The 21,488-nt window shown below is 43.0% G+C and overlaps 1 protein-coding gene across 1 annotated transcript in view; it reads left to right on the forward strand.

Annotated features, from left to right (window-relative positions):
* The window catches only part of LOC126487675 (protocadherin Fat 3-like), a 297,228-nt gene extending 284,705 nt beyond the window's left edge, over positions 1 to 12,523 (forward strand). Inside the window, exon 3 of the mRNA XM_050120621.1 lies at positions 12,414 to 12,523. Coding sequence (XP_049976578.1) covers positions 12,414 to 12,523 — 110 coding nt within the window. The remainder of the gene's footprint in view (positions 1 to 12,413) is intronic.
* Positions 12,524 to 21,488: the final 8,965 nt, after the last annotated feature.

A 21,488-nucleotide genomic window follows, 5' to 3' on the forward strand; every position in this document is an offset into this window, starting at 1 on the left:
AAAAAAAAGAGGTTCATGTCCCTGATTTGGATAAATGATGATGCAGAGAATTCATCGTTCTTGCAGTGACCAGGCAGTCAACCTCCATTCCTTCAGGATCTCATTAAGGAGGGAATCAGAGCCGTGGGAAGCCCAAAGTCTAGGCCAGTCAAATGGCATAGAAAGAATGATGCTTCCACCAAGTCTGAGTCCACTCCTAAGGGCTCAGGATGGAAAAACTAAGTTCTGCAGGAACACTGGGCTTCCACTCAGTTCACTGGGAGGGAAACACGCACCCCCATACGTCTGTAATAAATAATACAGTACAGTTTCTGAAATTATAGAGGAAGAAACTGCAGATTCCAGCGCATTTTAACACATGGTTACTGCTGCTAACACAGTGACGTGGAGCCGAAGCCCTGTGGACACATGCTAATGGAGCTACCAAGGCTGTTTGCAGCCAGAACATCAAAACGGTGGTGGTTAAAGTTAAACTGTTTGACAAATTGTTTGTCTCAAAATCATTAGATATCCTCCTGAAAAGTTTCTGTCCCACTAATTTACCAAGACAGCAGAAAGGTAAACTCCAACCAGACATGGAGCCATCACAGATTCTCAGACAGGTGGCACAAAAACAATGAGAGCTTACATTGCATACGTGAATGTAAAACAAAGGCTTGCATGGTGTGAAAATCAACTGTAAAACACACGTGCCTTTTCTTTTTCCTCTCTCTCTCCCCCTCTGATAATGTGCAAAACTTTCCATAAAAAGTAGTGTTTCTTAATTTGATTTCACAGCATTGCTAGTAAGAGATCTCATCTAATTTATAGAATAAGAATGGTCTTGAAGGATCATGTTTTCAAAGCACACATGTATTTTCCAGACTTGACACATTCTCTGAGTAATTTGCACTTTATCCGTCCTCTTGGTTTTAGCTGTCACATGGAAACAGATGTGGGAAGAAATTATTTGCAGTGAAATAATTTCTTAGGGGCGTGCAGTGCCTGTTTTCACACCTCTGGAGTGAATTAAAGAATGTTCGGGATCTTCTGAACAAACTGGAGGAAACTTCTTCTCTCGGTTGTCTGGTTACTGAATTCACAGGCATTGTCAGACTGCCCAAGCTGAGATAATAAGGACTCCTGAGTGCAATGAGAAATAGCACCCTGTGCTCATAAGGTTTTTAACCAAAAGAAAATGTGTACTGCTTGTTAAATTTAAAAATTATTTTCAGGTTTTTATACTTAAAATTGTATGTTGAGCATATCCTCCATCCCCATGTTGCCTCCCAGTCCCTTCTGTTTCCCCCAGACAATTTCATAGCTACTCTCTTGTCATATATCATACATGGTGATTTTATGTCTCCATACAAAACCCAGGAAGCAAAAGCAAGAGAAAGCATCTGTTATGTCTTCCTGAACCTGGCTTAATTCTCTTATACGATGGTCTCAGTTGCTTTAATTATCACATCCGAGTGATAATTGCACATCAGAGTTTTTCTGCAGCACTGTTCACAGTAACTGAGTTACACAGAAAACTGAGGTGCCTAACAACAGAGGAATGGATAAAAGGAATATGGCTTATATGCAAAGTGGATTAGTTTTTCATTGATAAAGAAGGAAGCTGAAGTGTTTGTAGGAAAGCAGCAGCACTGCTTTTTAGTAGAAGCATGCCTGCTTTACTTCTTTCAATATTCAAATACGTGTGTGTGTGTGTGTGTGTGTGTGTGTGGTGAGTGCCGATTTGCTTATACCACGGCACAAAAGCAGAGATCAGAGGACAACTCTGTAGAGTCAGTGTACACCTGGGTTCTGGGTGTCACACTCAGGTTAGCAGGCTCCATAGCAAGCAACTTTCCCATCTGAATCCTCTTGCTAGACACTAGGAATGCCTCCCTGCAGCTCCTCAGAGCCCCAGGTTAATCTGTCATATGTGTACCTCCTAACTAAGCCTGTGTACTCTCCCCAAAGCAAAGCTGAGGTCCGAGTACCCAGAACCCTCCTCTGCATCTAGCCAAGAAGCTGCAGAGCCACTGTCTAAGTTCTATTTATCTCCTTCTTCTTCAAGCTTCTGCCCTAACCTCAGACTGATTTGGCATGTTAACCTTCCCAGGGTCTCTGGTAATCTGGTCATTTTACTGGCCACTCATATTCAGGCATAAGTGCAGCTTACACCCCTTTACCTCTCCCACAGTACATTCCGTCTGTGATTTGTCCTCAGGGCATCCTGGTTTGCCTAGCGAATGTGCTCAATCACACATTCTGTTGAAATGTTTCCAGTGTGTCTCCATCTTCCTCACAGGGCTCTCAGGCCTGTGATGTCAAAGTGGCCTTAGTGTTTTATCTCCTAGGTTCACCCCCATTGGGCCTTGTTCAGACATATATGTGGAAAGAGGAAACATCACCAGGAGGTGATACCTGAACCTCTGCTAGGGGATTCATGGGACCACCAGGACCAAGGCAGGGTGAACTGTACAACCAGGAAAAAAAAAACAAAAAACAAAAAAAAAACCAGAAACTCCAGAATGAAGTAACACTGTAGCCAAGATGCGTCATAGTAAGACAGGGGAGGCATACATCCAATCAGGGTTAGGGAACGTGGCATCTACCCAGTGTGGTCCTTTGCTGGAGGGATTTGGAACAGAGCTCTATTGAGTTCAGATGAGAGCATTCAGTGGACTGCATACATTTCATGAACTGCTAATTATGGGCAGTATGGTTCAGGGTGGAGAAACCAAATCAGCCTGGTAAGTCACCGCTTGGTTACTGTAACCCTATCACTGAGAATACAGCGCCTGTACAGACAGTGGCTTCCAGCCTAGGCTGAACCTCAGAACAAGGGCACCACCCAGGATGTTTCAGAGATACCCTAGGCCTAGGATTCAACCAGTCACAGAATATACACAGCCTTTAGGTATGGGACCTGGTGTCAATATGTATAAAAACTCCCCAACTGCTTCTAGTACACACTGACCTTAAAACTCAGCAACAGTTAGAGAAGAGCCCCTACTTCTTCATTGACCACCATTTCCTAGGAAACACCCGGTACTAATCCATGGCATACCAATCACTGAGGATTTATGCTGTCCTCTCAATGATATGTAACATACATCGAAAGTTCTTACCAGTAAGTCTTTGAGTAACTTGCATAAGCAATAAACGGCAGCTTCCTTATCTGCCAGAGACCAGGCTGAGGAGTAGACACGGTTTTTGTTGCACTAACATTTGAAACAGTAGGAAGGAATCTCAAGATGGGGAAAAGAAGGCTAGACTGTGGGATGCACAGCACAGCCCTGTGGCTGTTCTTCTGGTTGACAAGAATAACACTGTCATCCGGGCATTTAGTCTGTGGGAGGAAGCAAGCCAAGAATTTTTAACGGATTACTTAATTTAATAAGTTTCATTATGCAACAATTTAGGAAGCTAAGTAACTTGCCAAAAGGCATGCAGCTGCTTGGGCTCGATCTGAGGAGAGAAGCTAGACACAGAGGCCAGGCCCGCTACTAGTGAAACCCCAATACCTCCCATATCAGATAATCCCCAAGGCCCTTCTATTTAGCTGAATTTAGATTTCCAGTGATTTCTGCTTCTTTATTTTCATCACACAGTATTTGGAGTTAAGCAAAAATATCTTGGCAGAAAGATAAAAGAGATGTGCGCCATATTGCACGTCTGAGTCCACACACCAGTGATGTGTTAATGGCACCTAAGGATGGCATCATTTCGTATGACATCCTTAATACTGCCTTGCCATCTGCAGCTTAATTTCTCCAAAGAAATCCAATAAGCATCCAAAGTACAGCAAAACAGCTTAGAGACATTTTCAGGTGCACAAATGCTTCCTCCACCTAGGCCGGGTGGTAGAGCGGAGCCCAAGGGTTCTGTGTGATGAGGAGGATGTTGATCAGGAGAAGAACTGTGAGAACAGATGGGCCTTGGAGGTATGGAGGCATCCGGGCAAAAACCAGTCTGAAACCTATGTCTTTATGTACGTGTGCACAGGTGTGTGCATGTATATCTGTGGGCGGAAACACCAGCTATGACACAGAATTCTACAAAGGAGGGATTCGGAGTAACTTTTCCCCTCAGCATCATCATGTTGCTCCTTTGTGTGCTGGCCCTACCTTACTCTTCACTCTGACAATATCACCTTGACCCAGAAGCCTTCACCCGTCTACACTATAGCAAAGAGCACTGTGATGGATAAGGGCTTGTCTGGGCCTCAGAACCCTCCTACCAGGTTATAGGCATCTCTTTCCATCAATTAGGCATGAGGGGAAGGTGGAGGACATGTGTGTGCACCTAACTTTTATTTTGAAAGCTGGCTTTCCTATGTGGCGGTCATAGAATCCACAATTGAAATGGGAAAGTGTCTCTGGCAGAGAGGAGCCCTGAGACATCTCTGCTGCTAAGGCAGACTTGCAAAAATGCCATTCACTGGCTGGCACAGCCCGAAACCGAAGTGTATCTGTTACCAAGCCAGAAGCTGTGAACCGTGAATGTGCCACAGTGTCTCCATGCTTCTGCTTAAAACACACGCTCGCTGGTGGAGTTCTAAAGCTTCTATTAGCATCTTGTAAATTACTATTTATAAAGAAATGCCTGTGTTACAGGCTTAAGCTCTGTTGGTGTCCCTTGTCAAATTTTCTTAAGAAAATTTAATAGCAGCGCTTGTGTGCTCAATGGAGCAGCTCCAGATCGTCACGCCTGACGAAGCAGCCCTTATTTAAGAAGCACATCAAATAGGGCCAGTTTCCATAATCCCTTTTAACCCCTGCATAACTAATATCTTAGTTCCCAACCTTTCTGCTTATTCTTTTCTTTTTAAGAAATCATATATGTGTGTATACATATTCAAATCTAAGATTGCCTATTACTTAGCTATTCTATTTGTCTATATTTCAAAGATGTTTTATACGTGTGAATACTACATATATGTCTGTTTAACACATGCATGCGTGATGACCATGGATGCTAGAAGAAAGCATCAGCTCTCCTGAGTCTGAAGTTATAGAAGGGAACTTGGATAATTGTACCTAAATGTCTGAAGTTCATGTTTGCTCTGTGTCCATTTTATTTCTTTCCAAGTTCAGCCAACAGCCTTATAGCTGTATGAAAATACTCTGGGTAGCATTGAAAAAAAAAATTAGGACTAAAAGCTAAGGAAAGAAAAGATTCTGTAAGTCAAAAGATTCTGGAAGGGATGAAGGGTGACAATCGTCAATGTGTAGGTTTCCCGCCAGGAGCATGCACTTGCACTTTAAAGAGCATTTTTTCATTTTTCCTTTGGGCAAATCTGTGCAATCTGTGCATTGGTTTAATGTGAGTGATCCACAAATGAGCAAACGGACAAGAACAGAGCACAGCCCTTCTTTCTGGTCAAGCACCACCTTTTTGTAGAGCTGATCCATGGTTTGAGTGGAAACATTTGTCATGCCAAGGAAAGCCTGGTACAGGAGCTCGAGGTGACTTGTCACATTGCTTTCATAGCCAGGGAACAGAGAGGAGAGGTCAGGGATAAATACTTATGCTCATTTCATCTTAGCCTCTTTTCTAGTTACCTAGTTTAGGACTGTGACCCATGGGACAGTCCGCCTACATTGACTGTGTCTTCCCCACTTAAACCTCTCTGGGAATACTCTCAGAGACACATGAGAGGCCTATCACCCAGGTAACTCTAAATCTAGTCAAGCTGACAAGAAGATTAATCATCTGAAGCCTAACCTTTGTCAACTTGACACTTAAACATCACATGAAATCAAAATCATAAATAAAAAACACTTTCTCCATTAGATACCTCCCCAAGCTTGTAGACATTTCATGAAAAAATGCATTTCATTTATCTCCAAAAGTCTTCTAAGGCTTAACAGTTAGATATTGTCCAAAAGCCCAATGTCCCGATGTCTCATTCGGGGCTCAATTGTTGGGCCATACAAAACAAAATTCAAGTTGAATATTTACAACACACAACAGAACAAATCAAACATTCCCATTCTAAGAGTGAGAAATAAGGGCATAGCAAGAAAGAGCCAAAGCAAACCTGAAACCAGGCAGGGTAAGCATGAATTCCGACAACCCTGGGACTCTTAGTGGTATCATCTGAGTTTCAGCACTCCACAGGGAGGCACCTCCAGCATCCCCATTGGTCTTCACCTGTACAGCTTCATGCAACAGCCCCTGCCCCGCCATGCCTGGCCTCAGTAGCCTTCTGGACCTTTCATGTAAGTCTTCATGACATTGTAATACTTGAGTTTTACATATCTGCAAACTGAGTATAATGTGGACAAGACAGGCAAGTTTTGTTAATAGCAGGAATTGTAGTCTGGTCTCCTCACTGCTCTGTACTGACTTCCGGGTACCTTGGTAAGGGAATCTTGAAACACTCTTCCTTAGTTGATTGTTTTCAAGCAAGGTCTCACCCCCAACCCCTGCCAAGTGCATTACCAATTCCAATTCACTCCCCTTTCTAACAAATTACCATTTTTACAGGTTGGAGCTTTTGTTGATTGGGATCTTGTCCTCAGGGTAGCTTTCCTATTGTCCCAGTGATAGCATAGATTTTTTTTCTTTAATGACACCAATTTTAGTAATAATAACTTTCTCCAAACTGCCTTGCCTGCTTCTTTAAATTAACTCATGCCCTTTTCCTAACCAAACTGTATATTTCTTAAATCTTTCCATCTGACTTCAGAGTTAACTATAAATTATATAGTTGTGATCAGTTGTCATAACCATGACACAGCCTGCATGTTACATTGTCTTGAAATTTCTTCTGCAGACATGTAAGTGCATTTTCATTTGTTTGTGCTTAAACTTGCATAACATGAGCAGTGTGTTTTCAAAATCTTTGTGAAAATGTAACATGAATACTCTCCAGTCCAATTCTCCAGTGTCCCTTCTCCTGCCATATGAGCATGGTGTTTAAGGTCTGACTATCTGTTTTCCGATTTTTCATACTCCCACCACAATGGTCCATTAAATTCTGCTTACAACAGTCTTGCGCATCTCTAGCCCATAAGTCCAAACTCTTCTATATTTCTTCTACAAACTGGTTCAAATTCCTATGAACGCCATAGTCAGATCATCACAGTAACAACTCACTTTATGGTAGCAATTTTCAGTATGAGTTATTTCCTCATTGCTGTGGTAAAATGTCTGCCAACAGCAATGTAAGGAAAGGCTGGGAGGGGCTCATAGTCTAAGGGGACACAGTCCATCACAGTGGGGAAGACATGGCAACGGCAATGTGAGGCAGATGGTCATATTGTACCTATGGTCAAGAAATGGTCTCCTCTTCCCTTTTTTTGGTCAAGGAGCCCATCCCATATAATAGTTCTTCCAAATCCAGATATTTCCTTTCTTAAGCCCCTCTAGAAACACCCTTAAGTCATATCCAGAAATGTGTCTCCTAGCTGATTCTAAATCCAGCCAAGTTGACAGTGAAGACTAACCATCATGAGAGTTTATCATAATTTTCTGGAATTTCAGAAAAGAAGAAAAATAAACTTGAAGTGAAAACAAATATTAGGTCTGTCTAAAAAGTAGAACTGTGCCTGAGGAGATGTCTCAGTAAGGAGAACACTTTCTGCTCTGGTCCAGTAGAGACCTGAGCTTGGATCTTAAACATTCACTTAAATGATGGGAAGCAGCATCTACCTGTGACCCCAGTGCTGGAGAGAGAGACAGGTGGAGCCTGGAGTTACCAGGTCAGCCAGTCTAGCCAGTGAGTAAGCACCATGTTTACAGAGAGGTCTTATCTCAAAAAACAAAGTGGAGTGTAAAAGAGGAAAAATTTCAGTATCAGTATCTGGCCCACACATATGTGCATACAAGTGTACATACAAGCACACATACTTAAGTTGTACAGTAGCTGGTTTATTATGGGATCCTGCAAGGCCATGTATGTGAACTTTTTAGAACAGTGCCTGATATACGGTATGTAGTAGCTATTACTATATTATTAGTCCCCCACATTTCTCATAAATTAGATAGAAATCAGGATGTGAAGAAATGTGGAAAGGTCTGAGAATCCATGGGCACAAGATCAAATATAACTGCTTTAGGCAAGGGCTGAAACCCTGCTTTTAATATTAGGAAGGGAGGAAGTGGGGGAAGAACAGGGTTAGGAGGAAGAGGGTGAGGGAAAGAATTATCAATAGTTTTAAGTTTAAAGGAACTTAGGGGCCATTCAGGTCCTCCCATCCCTGTGCATTGAGACCACATTGAATAAAACAACACCACTGGGTATTCTGAAGACTGATCCACTCTGCCCTCTCCCCTCCTAAGGACAGTTTCCTCTATCGGCATTGCACAGTCTCTTTATTAAGCATCAAGAGTGCCAGATGATTAATAGCCATTCCTTGTCCCCTTGCTTGTGTCCTATTAGAGAAAAATTCAACAAGCAGAGAAACGCTCTGAATGTCCTCAGTGCAGCATTTGTGCATCCAGCAAATGAGACAAGCACTTGATCTGGGCGCTTATACTGGGGGACCACCTCAAGGCTCTGGCTTCATGGACTGTGCTCTCAAGGACAATCCAGAGATAAGATTCCTGCAGCTCTGTGTAGAAGAGAAATCTAGGAAGGTTGCACAGGAAAAGTAATACGTGGACCAATTGCGAGGATGGGGAAGAGTTCAGAGTGCGGGGCTTGGACATAGGAAATTAGGCATGAAACACGGCAGCACTAATTCCAGTTAGATTTTAGTAGCAAGCCCAGCATTTGCCCTCTGGGAGAATTACACTGAACTAACCAAGACCTGCACTTAAAGCAAATGTGAATGTCCTGTTCGTACTTACACAGCTGTGTTCCAGACAACCACAGGGAGAGAGATGAAAAAAGACATTCTTATGTGTGTCGTTGTTCTGGCCACAGCTACTCCAAGTATCTTCAGTCCTTTTAAAGGGGCAGTGACATGGTTGTCATCTGCTTTTCAGGGAGAGCATGTTTGAGTCTCCTGCCCCCTCAATGACAAAATGAAAGCCAGCTGTTTTGAAAGCAATTGCCCTGTTCCAGCCATTTATCACCTTACCAAATGTCATTCACCTATGCCTGGCATCTTTCCCTCCTCCTATTCAGAAGTTTACATAAGGAGCCATATGAAATTATGTGGTTGTTTTTACAGCCCAATCACACTCTAAAGTGGGCCTCTGGCTTGTTTGGGAAACTCCATTTCAACATTTAAGTCTCCAAGTACAGGTGTCCCACGTGTCTACAGCTCCACGCACAGTGTCCACGCCTCTCTCTTACCATAGGTTGCAGAACGGGGTTCCTTTCCACATGGCCGAGTCAGAGCAGTTAAAAGGAAGCCTTGTTCTGATTGATCTTTTGCTTCGTTTGTGTGAAACACAACCGTGGAAATGGAGTTGGTCTTTCTGACGAATCCCTCCAGACCGGGAGTGGTGACTCCCTGAAGTTCTTCCTGACCGTAGATAACAGCCAACCGTTTGATATATGTTGCTTTTCATCCCAAGCATGTACCTCTGTAGAAAGTAAACTTCACCCTTTCTGGGTTTTCTTAGAACTGAACTCTTAACAAGATTATTTTCAGTGCAAATAACCATGAATTAATGCCTTAGCACCGCCGGGCCCAGAAGCTCACTATTTCTTGGTTCCAGATTCCTGTAGGCAAAGCTGAGAACTCTGTTCATTCATTGAAACGCCAAATTAAGCCTGATTGCTAAGCTCTTTGATTCAATCATTATGTATCCTCACTTCACAAAATAAACTCTTGTTAAAGCCTGAAAGGCAGTTTATGATCTTCCACAGATTTTTGACCACTTTGTTGATACATAACTCACACAAAATAACACGCGCCCGCATGGAGTATGCAGTTCTTCAGGTGTCATAGCATAGTACAAATGACACAAAAATCACCGTAATAAAACATAAAGGGCTCTCACTGCTCTCCAAAGAACCCATGTCCTTATCAGTAGACTTTCACTATCCCCACCCAAGCTCATCTGCTTTTCTAATTATTTCTACTCTTTACTCCTTTGACATCTGAGAACACATAGGGGCTGGAAGCCCAGAGTACCGGGGTGTGCAAGGACTTCCAGCTGGCTTTCTTCTAGAAGCAGTAACTACTTAGCTTCCCAACTCCAGTCCCCTGCTTGAGGAAAGTGTTTCAAGTTCCCTTTTCTGTAAGCTGATAAACTGAGACACTGGGCTGCTCTCTAAGACCCATGTGAGCATTGTAAAAAATATGCAGATTTTATGGAGACATTCCCTAGCAATCCCCAGAAGAGAAAGCAGACTGTAGCCCTGGTTGAGTCCAGGTTGCAGGAGTACTGGGTAACATGAGAGAATTCAGGGGCGCAGAGTCAGTGGCACCTTCTCTCTCTCTTTGTGAGTGGTGTGTGTGTGTGTGTGTGTGTGTGTGCGTGCAAGCGTGTGTGTGTGTGTATAAGAATCACAGACATGCAATAGGAAGCAGAATTCTTCCTACAACCCCGCATGTAGCAAGCATGTCCCATTTTCATTGTGTCCTCTATCATAGGACTCCCTCTGAGGAGGCTGGGAGCTGGGAGAAGGCCTCCATCCCTCACTCTGAAAACAGCTGCTATTCGCTTGAAAAGAGCCTTCATGACATATGACCTTGTCAGACAGCATGGTCTGGATCTGAAGAGTGGGAGTCAGACCACACAGACCCTCAGTCAATATGAACCCAGGAGCCGGGCTTTTTTCTTTTCCTGCTTTTCATGGTTATAGAAGCTTCTAGATGTGGCTGAGCAGACGGAAAGATGAATATCAATGGAAAGAGTAAGATGTAGGAAGAAGAGTCGAGGTGGACGGCTCCTTGCTCTCAGATGCTGAGTCCTCTTTCCCGGATTCTGATATAGGAAGCCAGAGAGTGATAAATCTGTGGTGTTAAATGTCCAGGTACTGAAGAGGAGAGGTGGTTATTGACCTCCGAACAGTGTGGGGGCGGTTTTGTAGGAGTCCTACACCACATGGGCGAAGATTGGAAGCACCTGGCAGGGCACTCACATCAGGTCATGTCCATGTGCCCACTGGGAAATCACAGACCTGAGAGCAAACAATTGTAATGACAGAGGAGGGTATTGGCAACATTGGCATATCGGATTGGCCAACACGAGTGGAATCTGAAAAGCCTATGGGTACAACAAGTTGATAGTAGTGTGTTTCTTATATGTTTCAAATTTGCTAAGAATGTGTGTTTCAAAGGCTCTCACCTTTATGTGATTGATAGGTAAGTTCATTTGGTAAACTTTCCCGCATGGCGTTTATGAATCATAACATCGCTTTGCAATCTATTAAAGTTATATCATTATAGTCAACCTGCATGAGAGGGAGAGAGAGAGAAGAGAGAGAGAGAGAGAGAGAGAGAGAGAGAGAGAATGAATCTAGGGTGAACCACATGAATGAGGTCTTAGTGAGTGGGAATGAAGCATAGATTGTGATCCACTCTGGCATGCCAGAGTGCAGGCAGTGCACCAGTGCATAGACAGGTGTGTTAATCTAACTGAGGTGTTATTTTGGATGTTACTAAGGCATCACTTAATGTCTTATAGCCTCTTGTTTCTCTAGAATCCATGTCCTCCCCTATCCATCTACAGCTCAGCAGCTTGAGGTCAAGAACTCCCCTGTAGACCCCAGAAACATTTTCCATACATGACTATTCTTTGATCTTTCCTCGTTAATCAGCACACACCATGAAAAAAAAAATCCAGCTCATGTTTTCTTCAGAGATATTATAATGGAAAAGTGGGAAATAAATTTAGGTTCCTAATTTCCATTTCACAATAAAAACAATAAACTGTGCAAAAGACAAATTTGTGCAATGAGCCAAGAGGCCTCCAAGGTCTGCCTTCTCATTTCTTCTGTCTTTATAGACATTGAAAGAAGATATAGGTCCTTCCACTTGGGATATCTTAGTGTAAAGATCTGGATACATAAAACAGAAAAATTACAGTGGGGTGTTTGTTGTGAGAGCTACTGAATTGAGACAATTATGTGTACAAGTGTAGCTATTGCAGAAATCGCCTTCTTGGAAAGTATAATTCCAAGCACATAAAATTAAATAAGAAAAAAAGTGATATCTAATAGCCAGAATCTAATCAACTACGTATTAACAACTTAACAGCCTTTAGTGTGGCTCCTAGAGGACTCCAGCCCTAGGTAAACGAATCTTTGGGTTGCCTCACATTAGAAAAACAATGTTTGCTAAGAGCTTTTGCATTCCTCCCAAGCAGCAGTGTTTCTTCCGTGTTACGTAGACCTGAGGTCGTGACCCACCATTTCTTAGCACGTTTGATTTTCCTTTAAGAATAATGTGAACCTCCCTGGGAACTGGAGGGTACCATTCTCCAATATTTTTACTTTCCCTTTAACTGGTCTTTTCTTTTTTTTACCATTATTCAATGAGCTACCTGCCCCAGATATTTAAAAGTCAAATATTCTCATTTCTACACAGGTCTGATTACCACGACTTCGAGGAAATTGGATCGAGAGCAGCAGGCGGAACATTTTCTGGAGGTAAGCGCACAGAGAGAAGCGGCACTCATTAAAACTGACTTTCAGTAAACTCCCCTAACCTTCATCACAAGCGAGAACCTTAACGCCTGAAAGCAGTGGGTTTCCAAGGCAGGTGCTCCTCCTGGCCTGATTGATTCTGAAGGCAGAGGCTTCCAGGGCAACCTTATCCACGCACCGCTGTGAGCCTGTGAGCGGAGAGAGGCTCGCAGAGAACACTTAGCCCGGTAAGGACAGGCAGGTGCCTGCACTCGTCTCCCTGGACTTCAGACGGCTAGAAGTAATCAGAGAAGAGCCCTGTGGGGCCAGAACCCCAAGGGCCTCAGCTCCAGATGTGTATGGGGGTGGGGGGAGCAGCAGCACTGCAGTCAGAGCGAAGCATGTCATTCGAGAGGACGCTGCTCACCTCATTTCTCACCGTGGGGAGACGGCTTAGGCTGAGAGGTGCGCCTTGATTCACAGCCCGAGATGACTGCTCCCGAAACTACAAAATCCACAACCATAATTCATTAAGACAGGAGCAGTCACAGAGGAAACTCTAAAAGCATTACTTCTGAGGAAGAGAGAGATTAAAAGACAGTATACGGCAACAGATGAGAAGACAGATACGAGGGAGCTCTGCGGATCTTCTGCATTTCCAGGGTCTTTATTGGGTAGCTTGATGGAGTTTTATAGCACCATGATTTAAGTGTGACAGTGTGATATGGAATAGAGGATGATGCTCAGAGCTGTTTCTTTCATCCCTAAGACTTGCTCACCTGTACCACACCTGCACACACACGCACACACACACACACACAGACACACACACCCCTACATGCCTAGACATATATATCCATGCCTACATACAACTATAAGCCTATATTCCTGCACACACATCTATATGCCTAGAGACATTTGCACACCTTACACATACACCTGCATACCCCTATACAAATACACACATACCTGTACTGCACATACACAGCTCTCAAATCTTATACGGGAATCTCTTTGGAATCCTCCTTTATTTATTTTTTTACCGTGAAGGAGCTTTGTAAGGAACACTGGGCATTGAAGTGTTCTGCCTTGTGTAGCCTAGAGCTTTTCATCACGCTGTGTAATTAATCACCCTCAACTTCTATTTCCTTCCCCTGAAGCATTACAGAGCATGCATAGTACCGATACCTTATAGGGACACTGTTAGCATCAAATCTCGTGTTCTATAGCAAAGTATTTTTCAGAACTCCAAGTCCCACACATAATAAAGTGTTGTTATTACAGAAAAAAACCCATGGTAATCTGTTCAAATACCTTCTTTATCCCATAAAGATAAAGACTACAGGCTGGCAAAAATAATTATAAAATTTTTTCCCCAAAATCCTGTGAATGGACTGAGAACTGGTCCAGGTTGGTGATGCCAGTGTTGTTTTACGTGTTCCTCTACTCCCCAGAAGGAGTTCAGGAGCCCTGGAAGGGCTTTGTTAAGAGGTAGCTAGCCCTGTTATAACCTAGAAGGAGGAAAAGCAGACAGCATTTCCTTAGGTGGAGCCCATGGCATCCTGGGAGGGTGTGGCTCAGAGCAGGGATGGAGATGTACTGCAGAGAAATGATGCAAGGCTGTTTGGGGTCAGTAGGCATCCTTACTGTGCACATCCTTGATGCTTTCTGACCTCTCAGAGACTTAGTTAGTGTGGAGTAACAGGCCGGTGCTTTGAACTTGCTTAGCTTGAGCTCCGATGCAGAAAACAGCAGTCCTGGGCAACTGAATGCAGCCTGGTCTCTGGCTGCGGCTAGGCACCACCCAGACCCCCAACAGACTGAGGGCAGGAATGATTAGCCATGCGATGTCAAAGGGAGAAGCCACTGAGAAAGGTACCACGGGGATGCAAGAGTGTATGAGGATGGGTTGATTAGGAAGCCCTATTTAAAGAAGTGACATCTGATGGTTTGGGTCTGAGATTCTGTCCAAGAAACAGAAAGTAGAGGAGGGTATCAATGTGGAGCAGGGGCAGAGGGAGAGATGATGGGAAGTCAAAGTGAAAAGCAGCAGATAGATGCAGTAGGACCCCATGTTTGTCGTGGAGTGTGACAGACAGCCGTTAGCCCACTGACAAGTCCATTACAGAGTCAGGGTGGGAACAAGGCAGCAGGGACAGTGGAAGACGGTGGGAAGTTTTAGTGAGACTCAGGTAGGACAGTGTGGCCTGGAGGAGAGTGAGGACAATGTAGATCAAAAGGGAATTATCTACTTCAGGCCCCATTGGGGATCCGGGGACAGCAGGAGGCTGACTTTCTAAAGCTTTCAGAGTTGAGAATTTAAGGGCTCTAGGCCATCAAAATCAGACCAGGCTGCTCCAGGGTACACCTCATTGCCTTAGAGCACACTGTCCTCAAAAGTCTACGGAGACTCAAACACCAGCTGAATCTTTCTCTCCTCTCTTTCTTCTTTCTCTCTCCTCTCTTCCCATCTCTCTTTCTACCTCTTCCTCCCTCTTTCCCCTTTCCTTCTTTCTCTTCTATTCTCTTGTTCTCAACCTTTAAATTGTTTATCTTATAGTCATGGTGTTTTTATTCCATATAAAATCACAGGAATTTCAATATACCCATTTGTTTTTTATTTGATCATGAGAGGAATATTATAAATAATTCTAAGTTATATTAGCTATATATTAACTAATATAACTAATAATTAACTGATATAAATAATAATGAATAGTCCTGAAAAGATAATGCTTTGTAATGCAGACTAGAGTTCTCCATTGTACACAAATTTCTGTAGCTTCTGGTCCATTTGGAGAGTCCTGAGTATGGGAATTAACCTCTTGAAGAGTTGAATTGCCCAGGTAACACTATCATGCTCTAATGCTCATAGTAACCTCTGGTCTCTTTCATATTTTTCCTTTCCAATGAGATGAAGTTGACTTTTCCTGAAAGAGTCTGTTTAGAAGCCAATACAGCTCCCAAAGGACATGGGTGGTTGCGAGTTAGATGCTATCCCCATGATTGAAGGTACTTCAGTTATACACTGATTGAAGATACTTACTCTTATTGTGTGTGGGGTGCATGGTCTTGCAACTCTGTAAAGAAGTCACATTAACCTGTGGCTGCCATGACTGTTGTGACTCACCTTTGGCCCTGTTACTCAGAAGGCTGAGGCTGATAGACAACAGTTCTGACTAATCTAGTCTACACAGTGAGACTGTCTCTCAGACGAACAGCATGTGGATACCAGAGGAAGCTGGATATTCCCAGAATCCAGGAAACTTGCCAATGCAGGCAGAGTAGCAAGGGATGCAGACAGACTCGCATGTACAGTGCCTCTTTCCTCGGTGGTTTCTGGGTTAATTCTCGCCCACCTCGGGAAGTCACTGATGTTAAGATAGTCTGCTGCTCTTCTCTCACTTCCACATGTGCAAATATAGGTTTGTAGCTCACGTATTCAAAGTTTATACATTCTTGACAGGCTGTTGTGGTTGTGGCGTGGGAGGGCAGTTCCTACACTCTCAGAGTGTTGGAAATGGACTTCATTAATTAGTGAATAAGGATCATGCCTTGGTAGTTTTATCTTTGGCCCAGATTACTCCATTTTCAGAGAAATCAGCTACAAAATAAGGAATAAAGCTGTCCCTTGCGGTATAATCGCTAATGTCGACTGGTTTCTCACCTGTCCGATGCTGAAGCTCCCCAAAGGCACGAAACTCCATTTCTTGAGGTATTAAATGAAGGCCATGTGGGGAAGGCTGGTGTTCATTTCAAGAGTGCCTGGATCTGGTAGACTCTCAGAGCTCAGATGCAGCCTTGGACCTCTCTAGACCTACCCCCCAGTCCTCCCTGTAAAGAGGAGGACCATTCCTGTCTCTCGGCTGATATAAAAGGTGGATGGATGAAAGCCGGAAGGTGCTCCATGTGTGGATGCTAAGGAATGTACGTGTGAGCAGTGGATGTGTGGTCAGTACAGACTGGCTTCCTCGCCTCTGTTTTCTACACCTGGAAACTCTGGATGTAGTGTGTATGGCATGACTGATGTCACCCGAAAAGACAGTGCTGGGGTCACTATCAGCACATGCCAAAGGGTGTGAGCTCGAGGTAGAAATCTAAAGATTCTGCCTCCTTCCATTTGCATGAGAATTGCCCAGTTAAATTGTCTCCAACTACCATTTTCTTTACCTGTAAAATGGAAGTAAGAACACCTTGCTTTATATACACAAGACACAGAGAGCCAGGAACTCACAAAGTCTCCAAAACCCTGCCTGCCCCTCCCTCCCCCTTCTCCTCCTTTCTCCCTTGTCTTCAAAAACCACCCTGTCAGTTACCTTTTTTTTTCTGTAACTGCTCCAGCAATTGACTCTCTCATATTGGTGTGACTATTCTTACACACACACACACACACACACACACACACACACACACACAGTCCTGACTTGTGTATGTCTTTATCTTGCTTGCAAGAACAGCATGATTCTTTTTCTCTTTTGATTTTGAAACGATGCTCTGTTCAGGGCTGGTTGTTCTGATTAAAATCTCCCAAAGAGAACAGAGAAAATATTTTATTTGTAAATTGAAAACTATGACAGGACAAGACCCTGTCCTGTATGGAGGCAGTGGATGAGAAATAATCCTGAATGTGCGTATAACTTGAAGTACCTGAGAGAATGTGGTGAGACTTTATGTGATAAAATTTGTATAAATATCATATCATAGCAGAGATGCACCTGAGACCTACAGACATGTGTGTACTACTAGTGTCTGCCTTTCACAGACTCATCCTACAGACATGTGTGTTATTCAGTGTCTGTCTTTGACAGACTCATCCTACAGACATGTGTGTTATTCAGTGTCTGCCTTTCACAGGCTCATCCTACAGACATGTGTGTTATTCAGTGTCTGCCTTTCACAGACTCATCCTACAGACATGTGTGTTATTCAGTTTCTGTCTTTCACAGACCTGTCCATCATCTTCTGTAGGATGCAACTCACATAATTCTGATTTTCCTCACACCTGGAAGTCTCTTCACTTTTTTTTGTCCTTTGGTAATTTTATCCAGGTATGTAATTTAATTTAATCGGTCTCCAGGTTACTCTCTCCGCACAATAAGGGAATGTGCTGCACTTTGGGAAGTTAGTGTCCTACTTCCTCTTGCCTCGGAGGTCAATCCATGTGCCGTGAATGTGCTTCTGGGAATTCTCTACCTGGGTAGGCGTCTGCTTCTGGAAGCCACGATAACTTCTGGAGAAAGACAAGGACCACCCCACTTCTCCTGGGTGTCCTGTATTAGCCATTTTTCCTGTTGTGTGAAGGAAGAGCCTTTTGTCTCATGCCACCCCACTCCGCATAGAGGCTACTGTTTGAACCACAGCCTGTGTTCGATGTTCTGGAACAATTCCTAAGCCACATTTCCCTATTGGAATCTATCACCGCTAGGAGGTGATAAAGATCTAATTCAGAAAGACATCTTAGAATTTTTTTTTTTTTATGAGAGCTGTTGTAATTCCTGGCCACTGTGCACTTCTAAAGATGCTGACATGTCAGGATTAGGCATGGAGCTAGGCCGTGAGCAAATAGGTACTTTCCTATGACACTATTGATATGTATGTACTTCCGGGTGACTACTTCAAATAACACAGAAAAAAAATCAACATTTGCTTACAATGTATAAACTACTCTTTAGCGCTGTACCTTCTAAACTTCTCCAGACCAGGCAGCCAGAATCCAGAGGAGTCGGACCAAACTAGAATGTCTCCACTGGAGAGAGGCAAGGCTCCTTCTACGTGCCTCTGCATCAGGAAGGATCCCTCCGGAAAGTCTCACCTTTCCAAGCTCCAGGATGAGCATCTGAAGGGCTTGAGGGGGGGACAGAGAGTGCAGGAAGCCATGTTAAATTCAAAGCTCAACTCTAGCTGCATTGGCAGAGATCAAACCAGCAGCCAACAGGCTCTCAGAGTCTGCTGGAATTGGAGACCCTCTTGTTTGTTTTTGATAAGGGAACATGATAAGGGTTTTTATTTATTCAGCATTTAGGAAACAGAGGCTGCGGTTCTGTATCTATTAGCCATAGCCAGGGCATGCCTCTGCCTGAAAAATCACAACCTCCACCCAAGGCCATAACAAGTCCAGGATCTGGCCTTCAACACATGTGCAACGCCATCTGCCCAGCCTCAGAAATGCTTCCAAAAGCAAGGCACTTCAAAGTCCCTGTCAGACCACAGGAACATTAGCATATGAGGAGGGCTAATCAATTTCTGATGATCTAAAGCAAAGACGTGTAGCAGACCTTTTCTTGTGGGCCACCAACCAGCTCCAAATCACGACACGGAGACTTCTATTTAGTTATAAATCCACTCTCTAGCTTAGGCCCGTTTCTGGCAACCTCCTTTAACTTAAATTTACCTATTTCTCTTTATCTGCCTTTTGCCTCGGGACTTTTTGCTTTTCTTACATTCTGTATATCTTATTTTTACTGCCTCTCATGTCTGCTGAATGGCAGCTGCCTGGCTTTTTGTCTCAGGCTTTTTCTCCCCTTCTTCTCTTGTTCTTCTCTCGTTCTTTTCTCCTCCTATTTATATACTCTCTGCCCACCAGCCCAGCCTATCCTTTCTTTGCCTAATTATTGGCCATTCAGCTCTTTATTAGACCAATCAGGAGCCTAGTGAAACCAATGTCACACATCTTTCCATAATTAAGCACATATCCTTTCATCGTTAAACAAATACATCATTAACAAATGTAACACACCTTTACACAGTTAAAGTAATATTCCATAGCATAAACAAATGTAACACTTCTTTGCCTAGTTAAAACAATATTCTACAACATATACATCCACACACAAACAGATAGATACATATGCATATATGCGATAAATGCACACACATACATACTATACACATTCACATGCACACACAGAGACACATATATATGTACATATATACACATATTTATGCATACATACACACATACATATATATATAGACATATAAACAACATGCACATACTCAGACTCACAGAAATATATACACATACATAATTATAAATAGATATACATACACATAAATAGAATAAATACAAATTCACAGGCACATACATATACACATATAAATATACACATACCTATATACATATATGCAAAGAAACATATATACACACACATATATATACACACTCGCATGCACACACCTGCATGCATACACACACATATATACATACACACACCCGTATGTGTGCACAATAAATACAAACGCACACATATATACACACATACATATACACCTATGCATACACGTGTACACCTATATGTCCATTTGTATATATGTATGCATACACTTAGTTACACATACATGCATGCACACAAACACATACATAAACATACTCATGCGCATACACATATACATCTATACACACAGACACACATAGTACACACCCACAAACACTATTCACACAAACATACATGCCTACATACATAAATACGTATGTATATACATACACATACATAAACACTTATGAAAGGGAGAAAAAAACTAAACTACTATAAACTCCTAAAATTTTAGACTGACAAGGGTAGAATTTTAAGGAGTACAGTTATTTTGAATTATGAAATGGTTTCAAACACGTACCTTTGATGTACAAAAGCATATAATACAAAACATATTCATTGTAGGGAAGAAAAACAGAGAGCGACACGCAAAAGGACATAAACAACTAGGAAAAACTTTGTTAGCCTCCATAATTTCCCCAACCAAAAGTAATCACTTTTCTATTTTATGTATGATCTTCCAGAACATTTTTGCATTTACATACATACATACATATACACATCGCTTCCACGTAACATGGCTGGAGAGAGGCTCGGTGCTCAAAGCATTTGCTGCTCTTGCAAAGGCCCAGAGTCTGGTTTCCGGCACTCGCATCCGGCAGCTCCCTATCTGTAACTCCAGCTCCAAGAGCTCAGCTGTCTTCTTCTGGCCTCTGTGGGCATCTGCATGTAGTACACATGCAGGAATCTGCATCCATATTAATCTTTAAAAGCTGTCAAATATACTGTAATACTGTAAATATTCTTTTAAAAACAATTTTCATTTATTGTCTTCATTTATATACTGATAAATTTATGTGTCCCACCACCCTGCAATGGGGTCTCATTAAACAGTACTCTGTGATACTCTGTGATGACCTTAACTAGGGAACCACCCATCAGAGGATTGCATGGATTTTTCCCGGCCTTCCTTCTAGGACTCTGCTTAAATGTCTGTGCTGTTGGTAGCAGCACACTAGGAGGCTGTTGACTGACCTGTTCATGAAACAATTCAAACACAGACTGTGGAAAGCAACTAACAGCACTTACCAGACGGCTGGGTCAGACAGCACTGAAGCAGGAGCAGAGGACCCTCGCTGGCCCAGGCGTGCACCCTTGGGTACCGCAGCAACTTTCAGACACCAGCTATTCCTCTCAATTTCAGGGTAGACTCCAGTTCTATGCCACAGCACAGTTCTCACTGAAGCCACATCGTAACCATCTTTCGCCAAAGGTGTCAATCAATAAATCTGACACAACCTTAAAATCTTCCCATTAACCAATACTTTAGAGCCAGCTAGTCTAGATGATAGTTTATTAAAACCCTCAATTAAGGGTAAACATTTACCAAATCTGAGCATGGAGCCACATTCACATCTAGCATTGCTGCCTGCCCCCTCTACAACTCTGACTCTTTCTGATGTCAGTGGAGATGAATCACTGCTGTAGCTAAGGCTTGTGTGTCTTTGAGAGGGCATAGATGACATCCCAGGCTGAAAGAACGATCCTGGCGTCTAAGTCTGTCTCGGTTGTTAAGAGCCCTACCTAGCCACTCTTGCAGAACATGCAAGTTCAGTTCCCAGCGCCTGCACTGCAGTTTGCAATGGTGTGTCCCTCCACTTCCAGGGGTTATGACACCCTTTTCTGGCCGCCAAGTTTACCAGGCACACAGATAGTGCATATTCATAATGTAGCCAAACACAAAATAAAAGTCAATAAACCTTTTTTTTTTTAAAAAAAAAAAA

Source organism: Alexandromys fortis, unplaced genomic scaffold, assembly GCF_014885135.2.
Source record: "Alexandromys fortis isolate MF-2015 unplaced genomic scaffold, M_Fortis_MF-2015_v1.1 scaffold_171, whole genome shotgun sequence".
NCBI classification, from domain to species: Eukaryota; Metazoa; Chordata; class Mammalia; order Rodentia; family Cricetidae; genus Alexandromys; species Alexandromys fortis.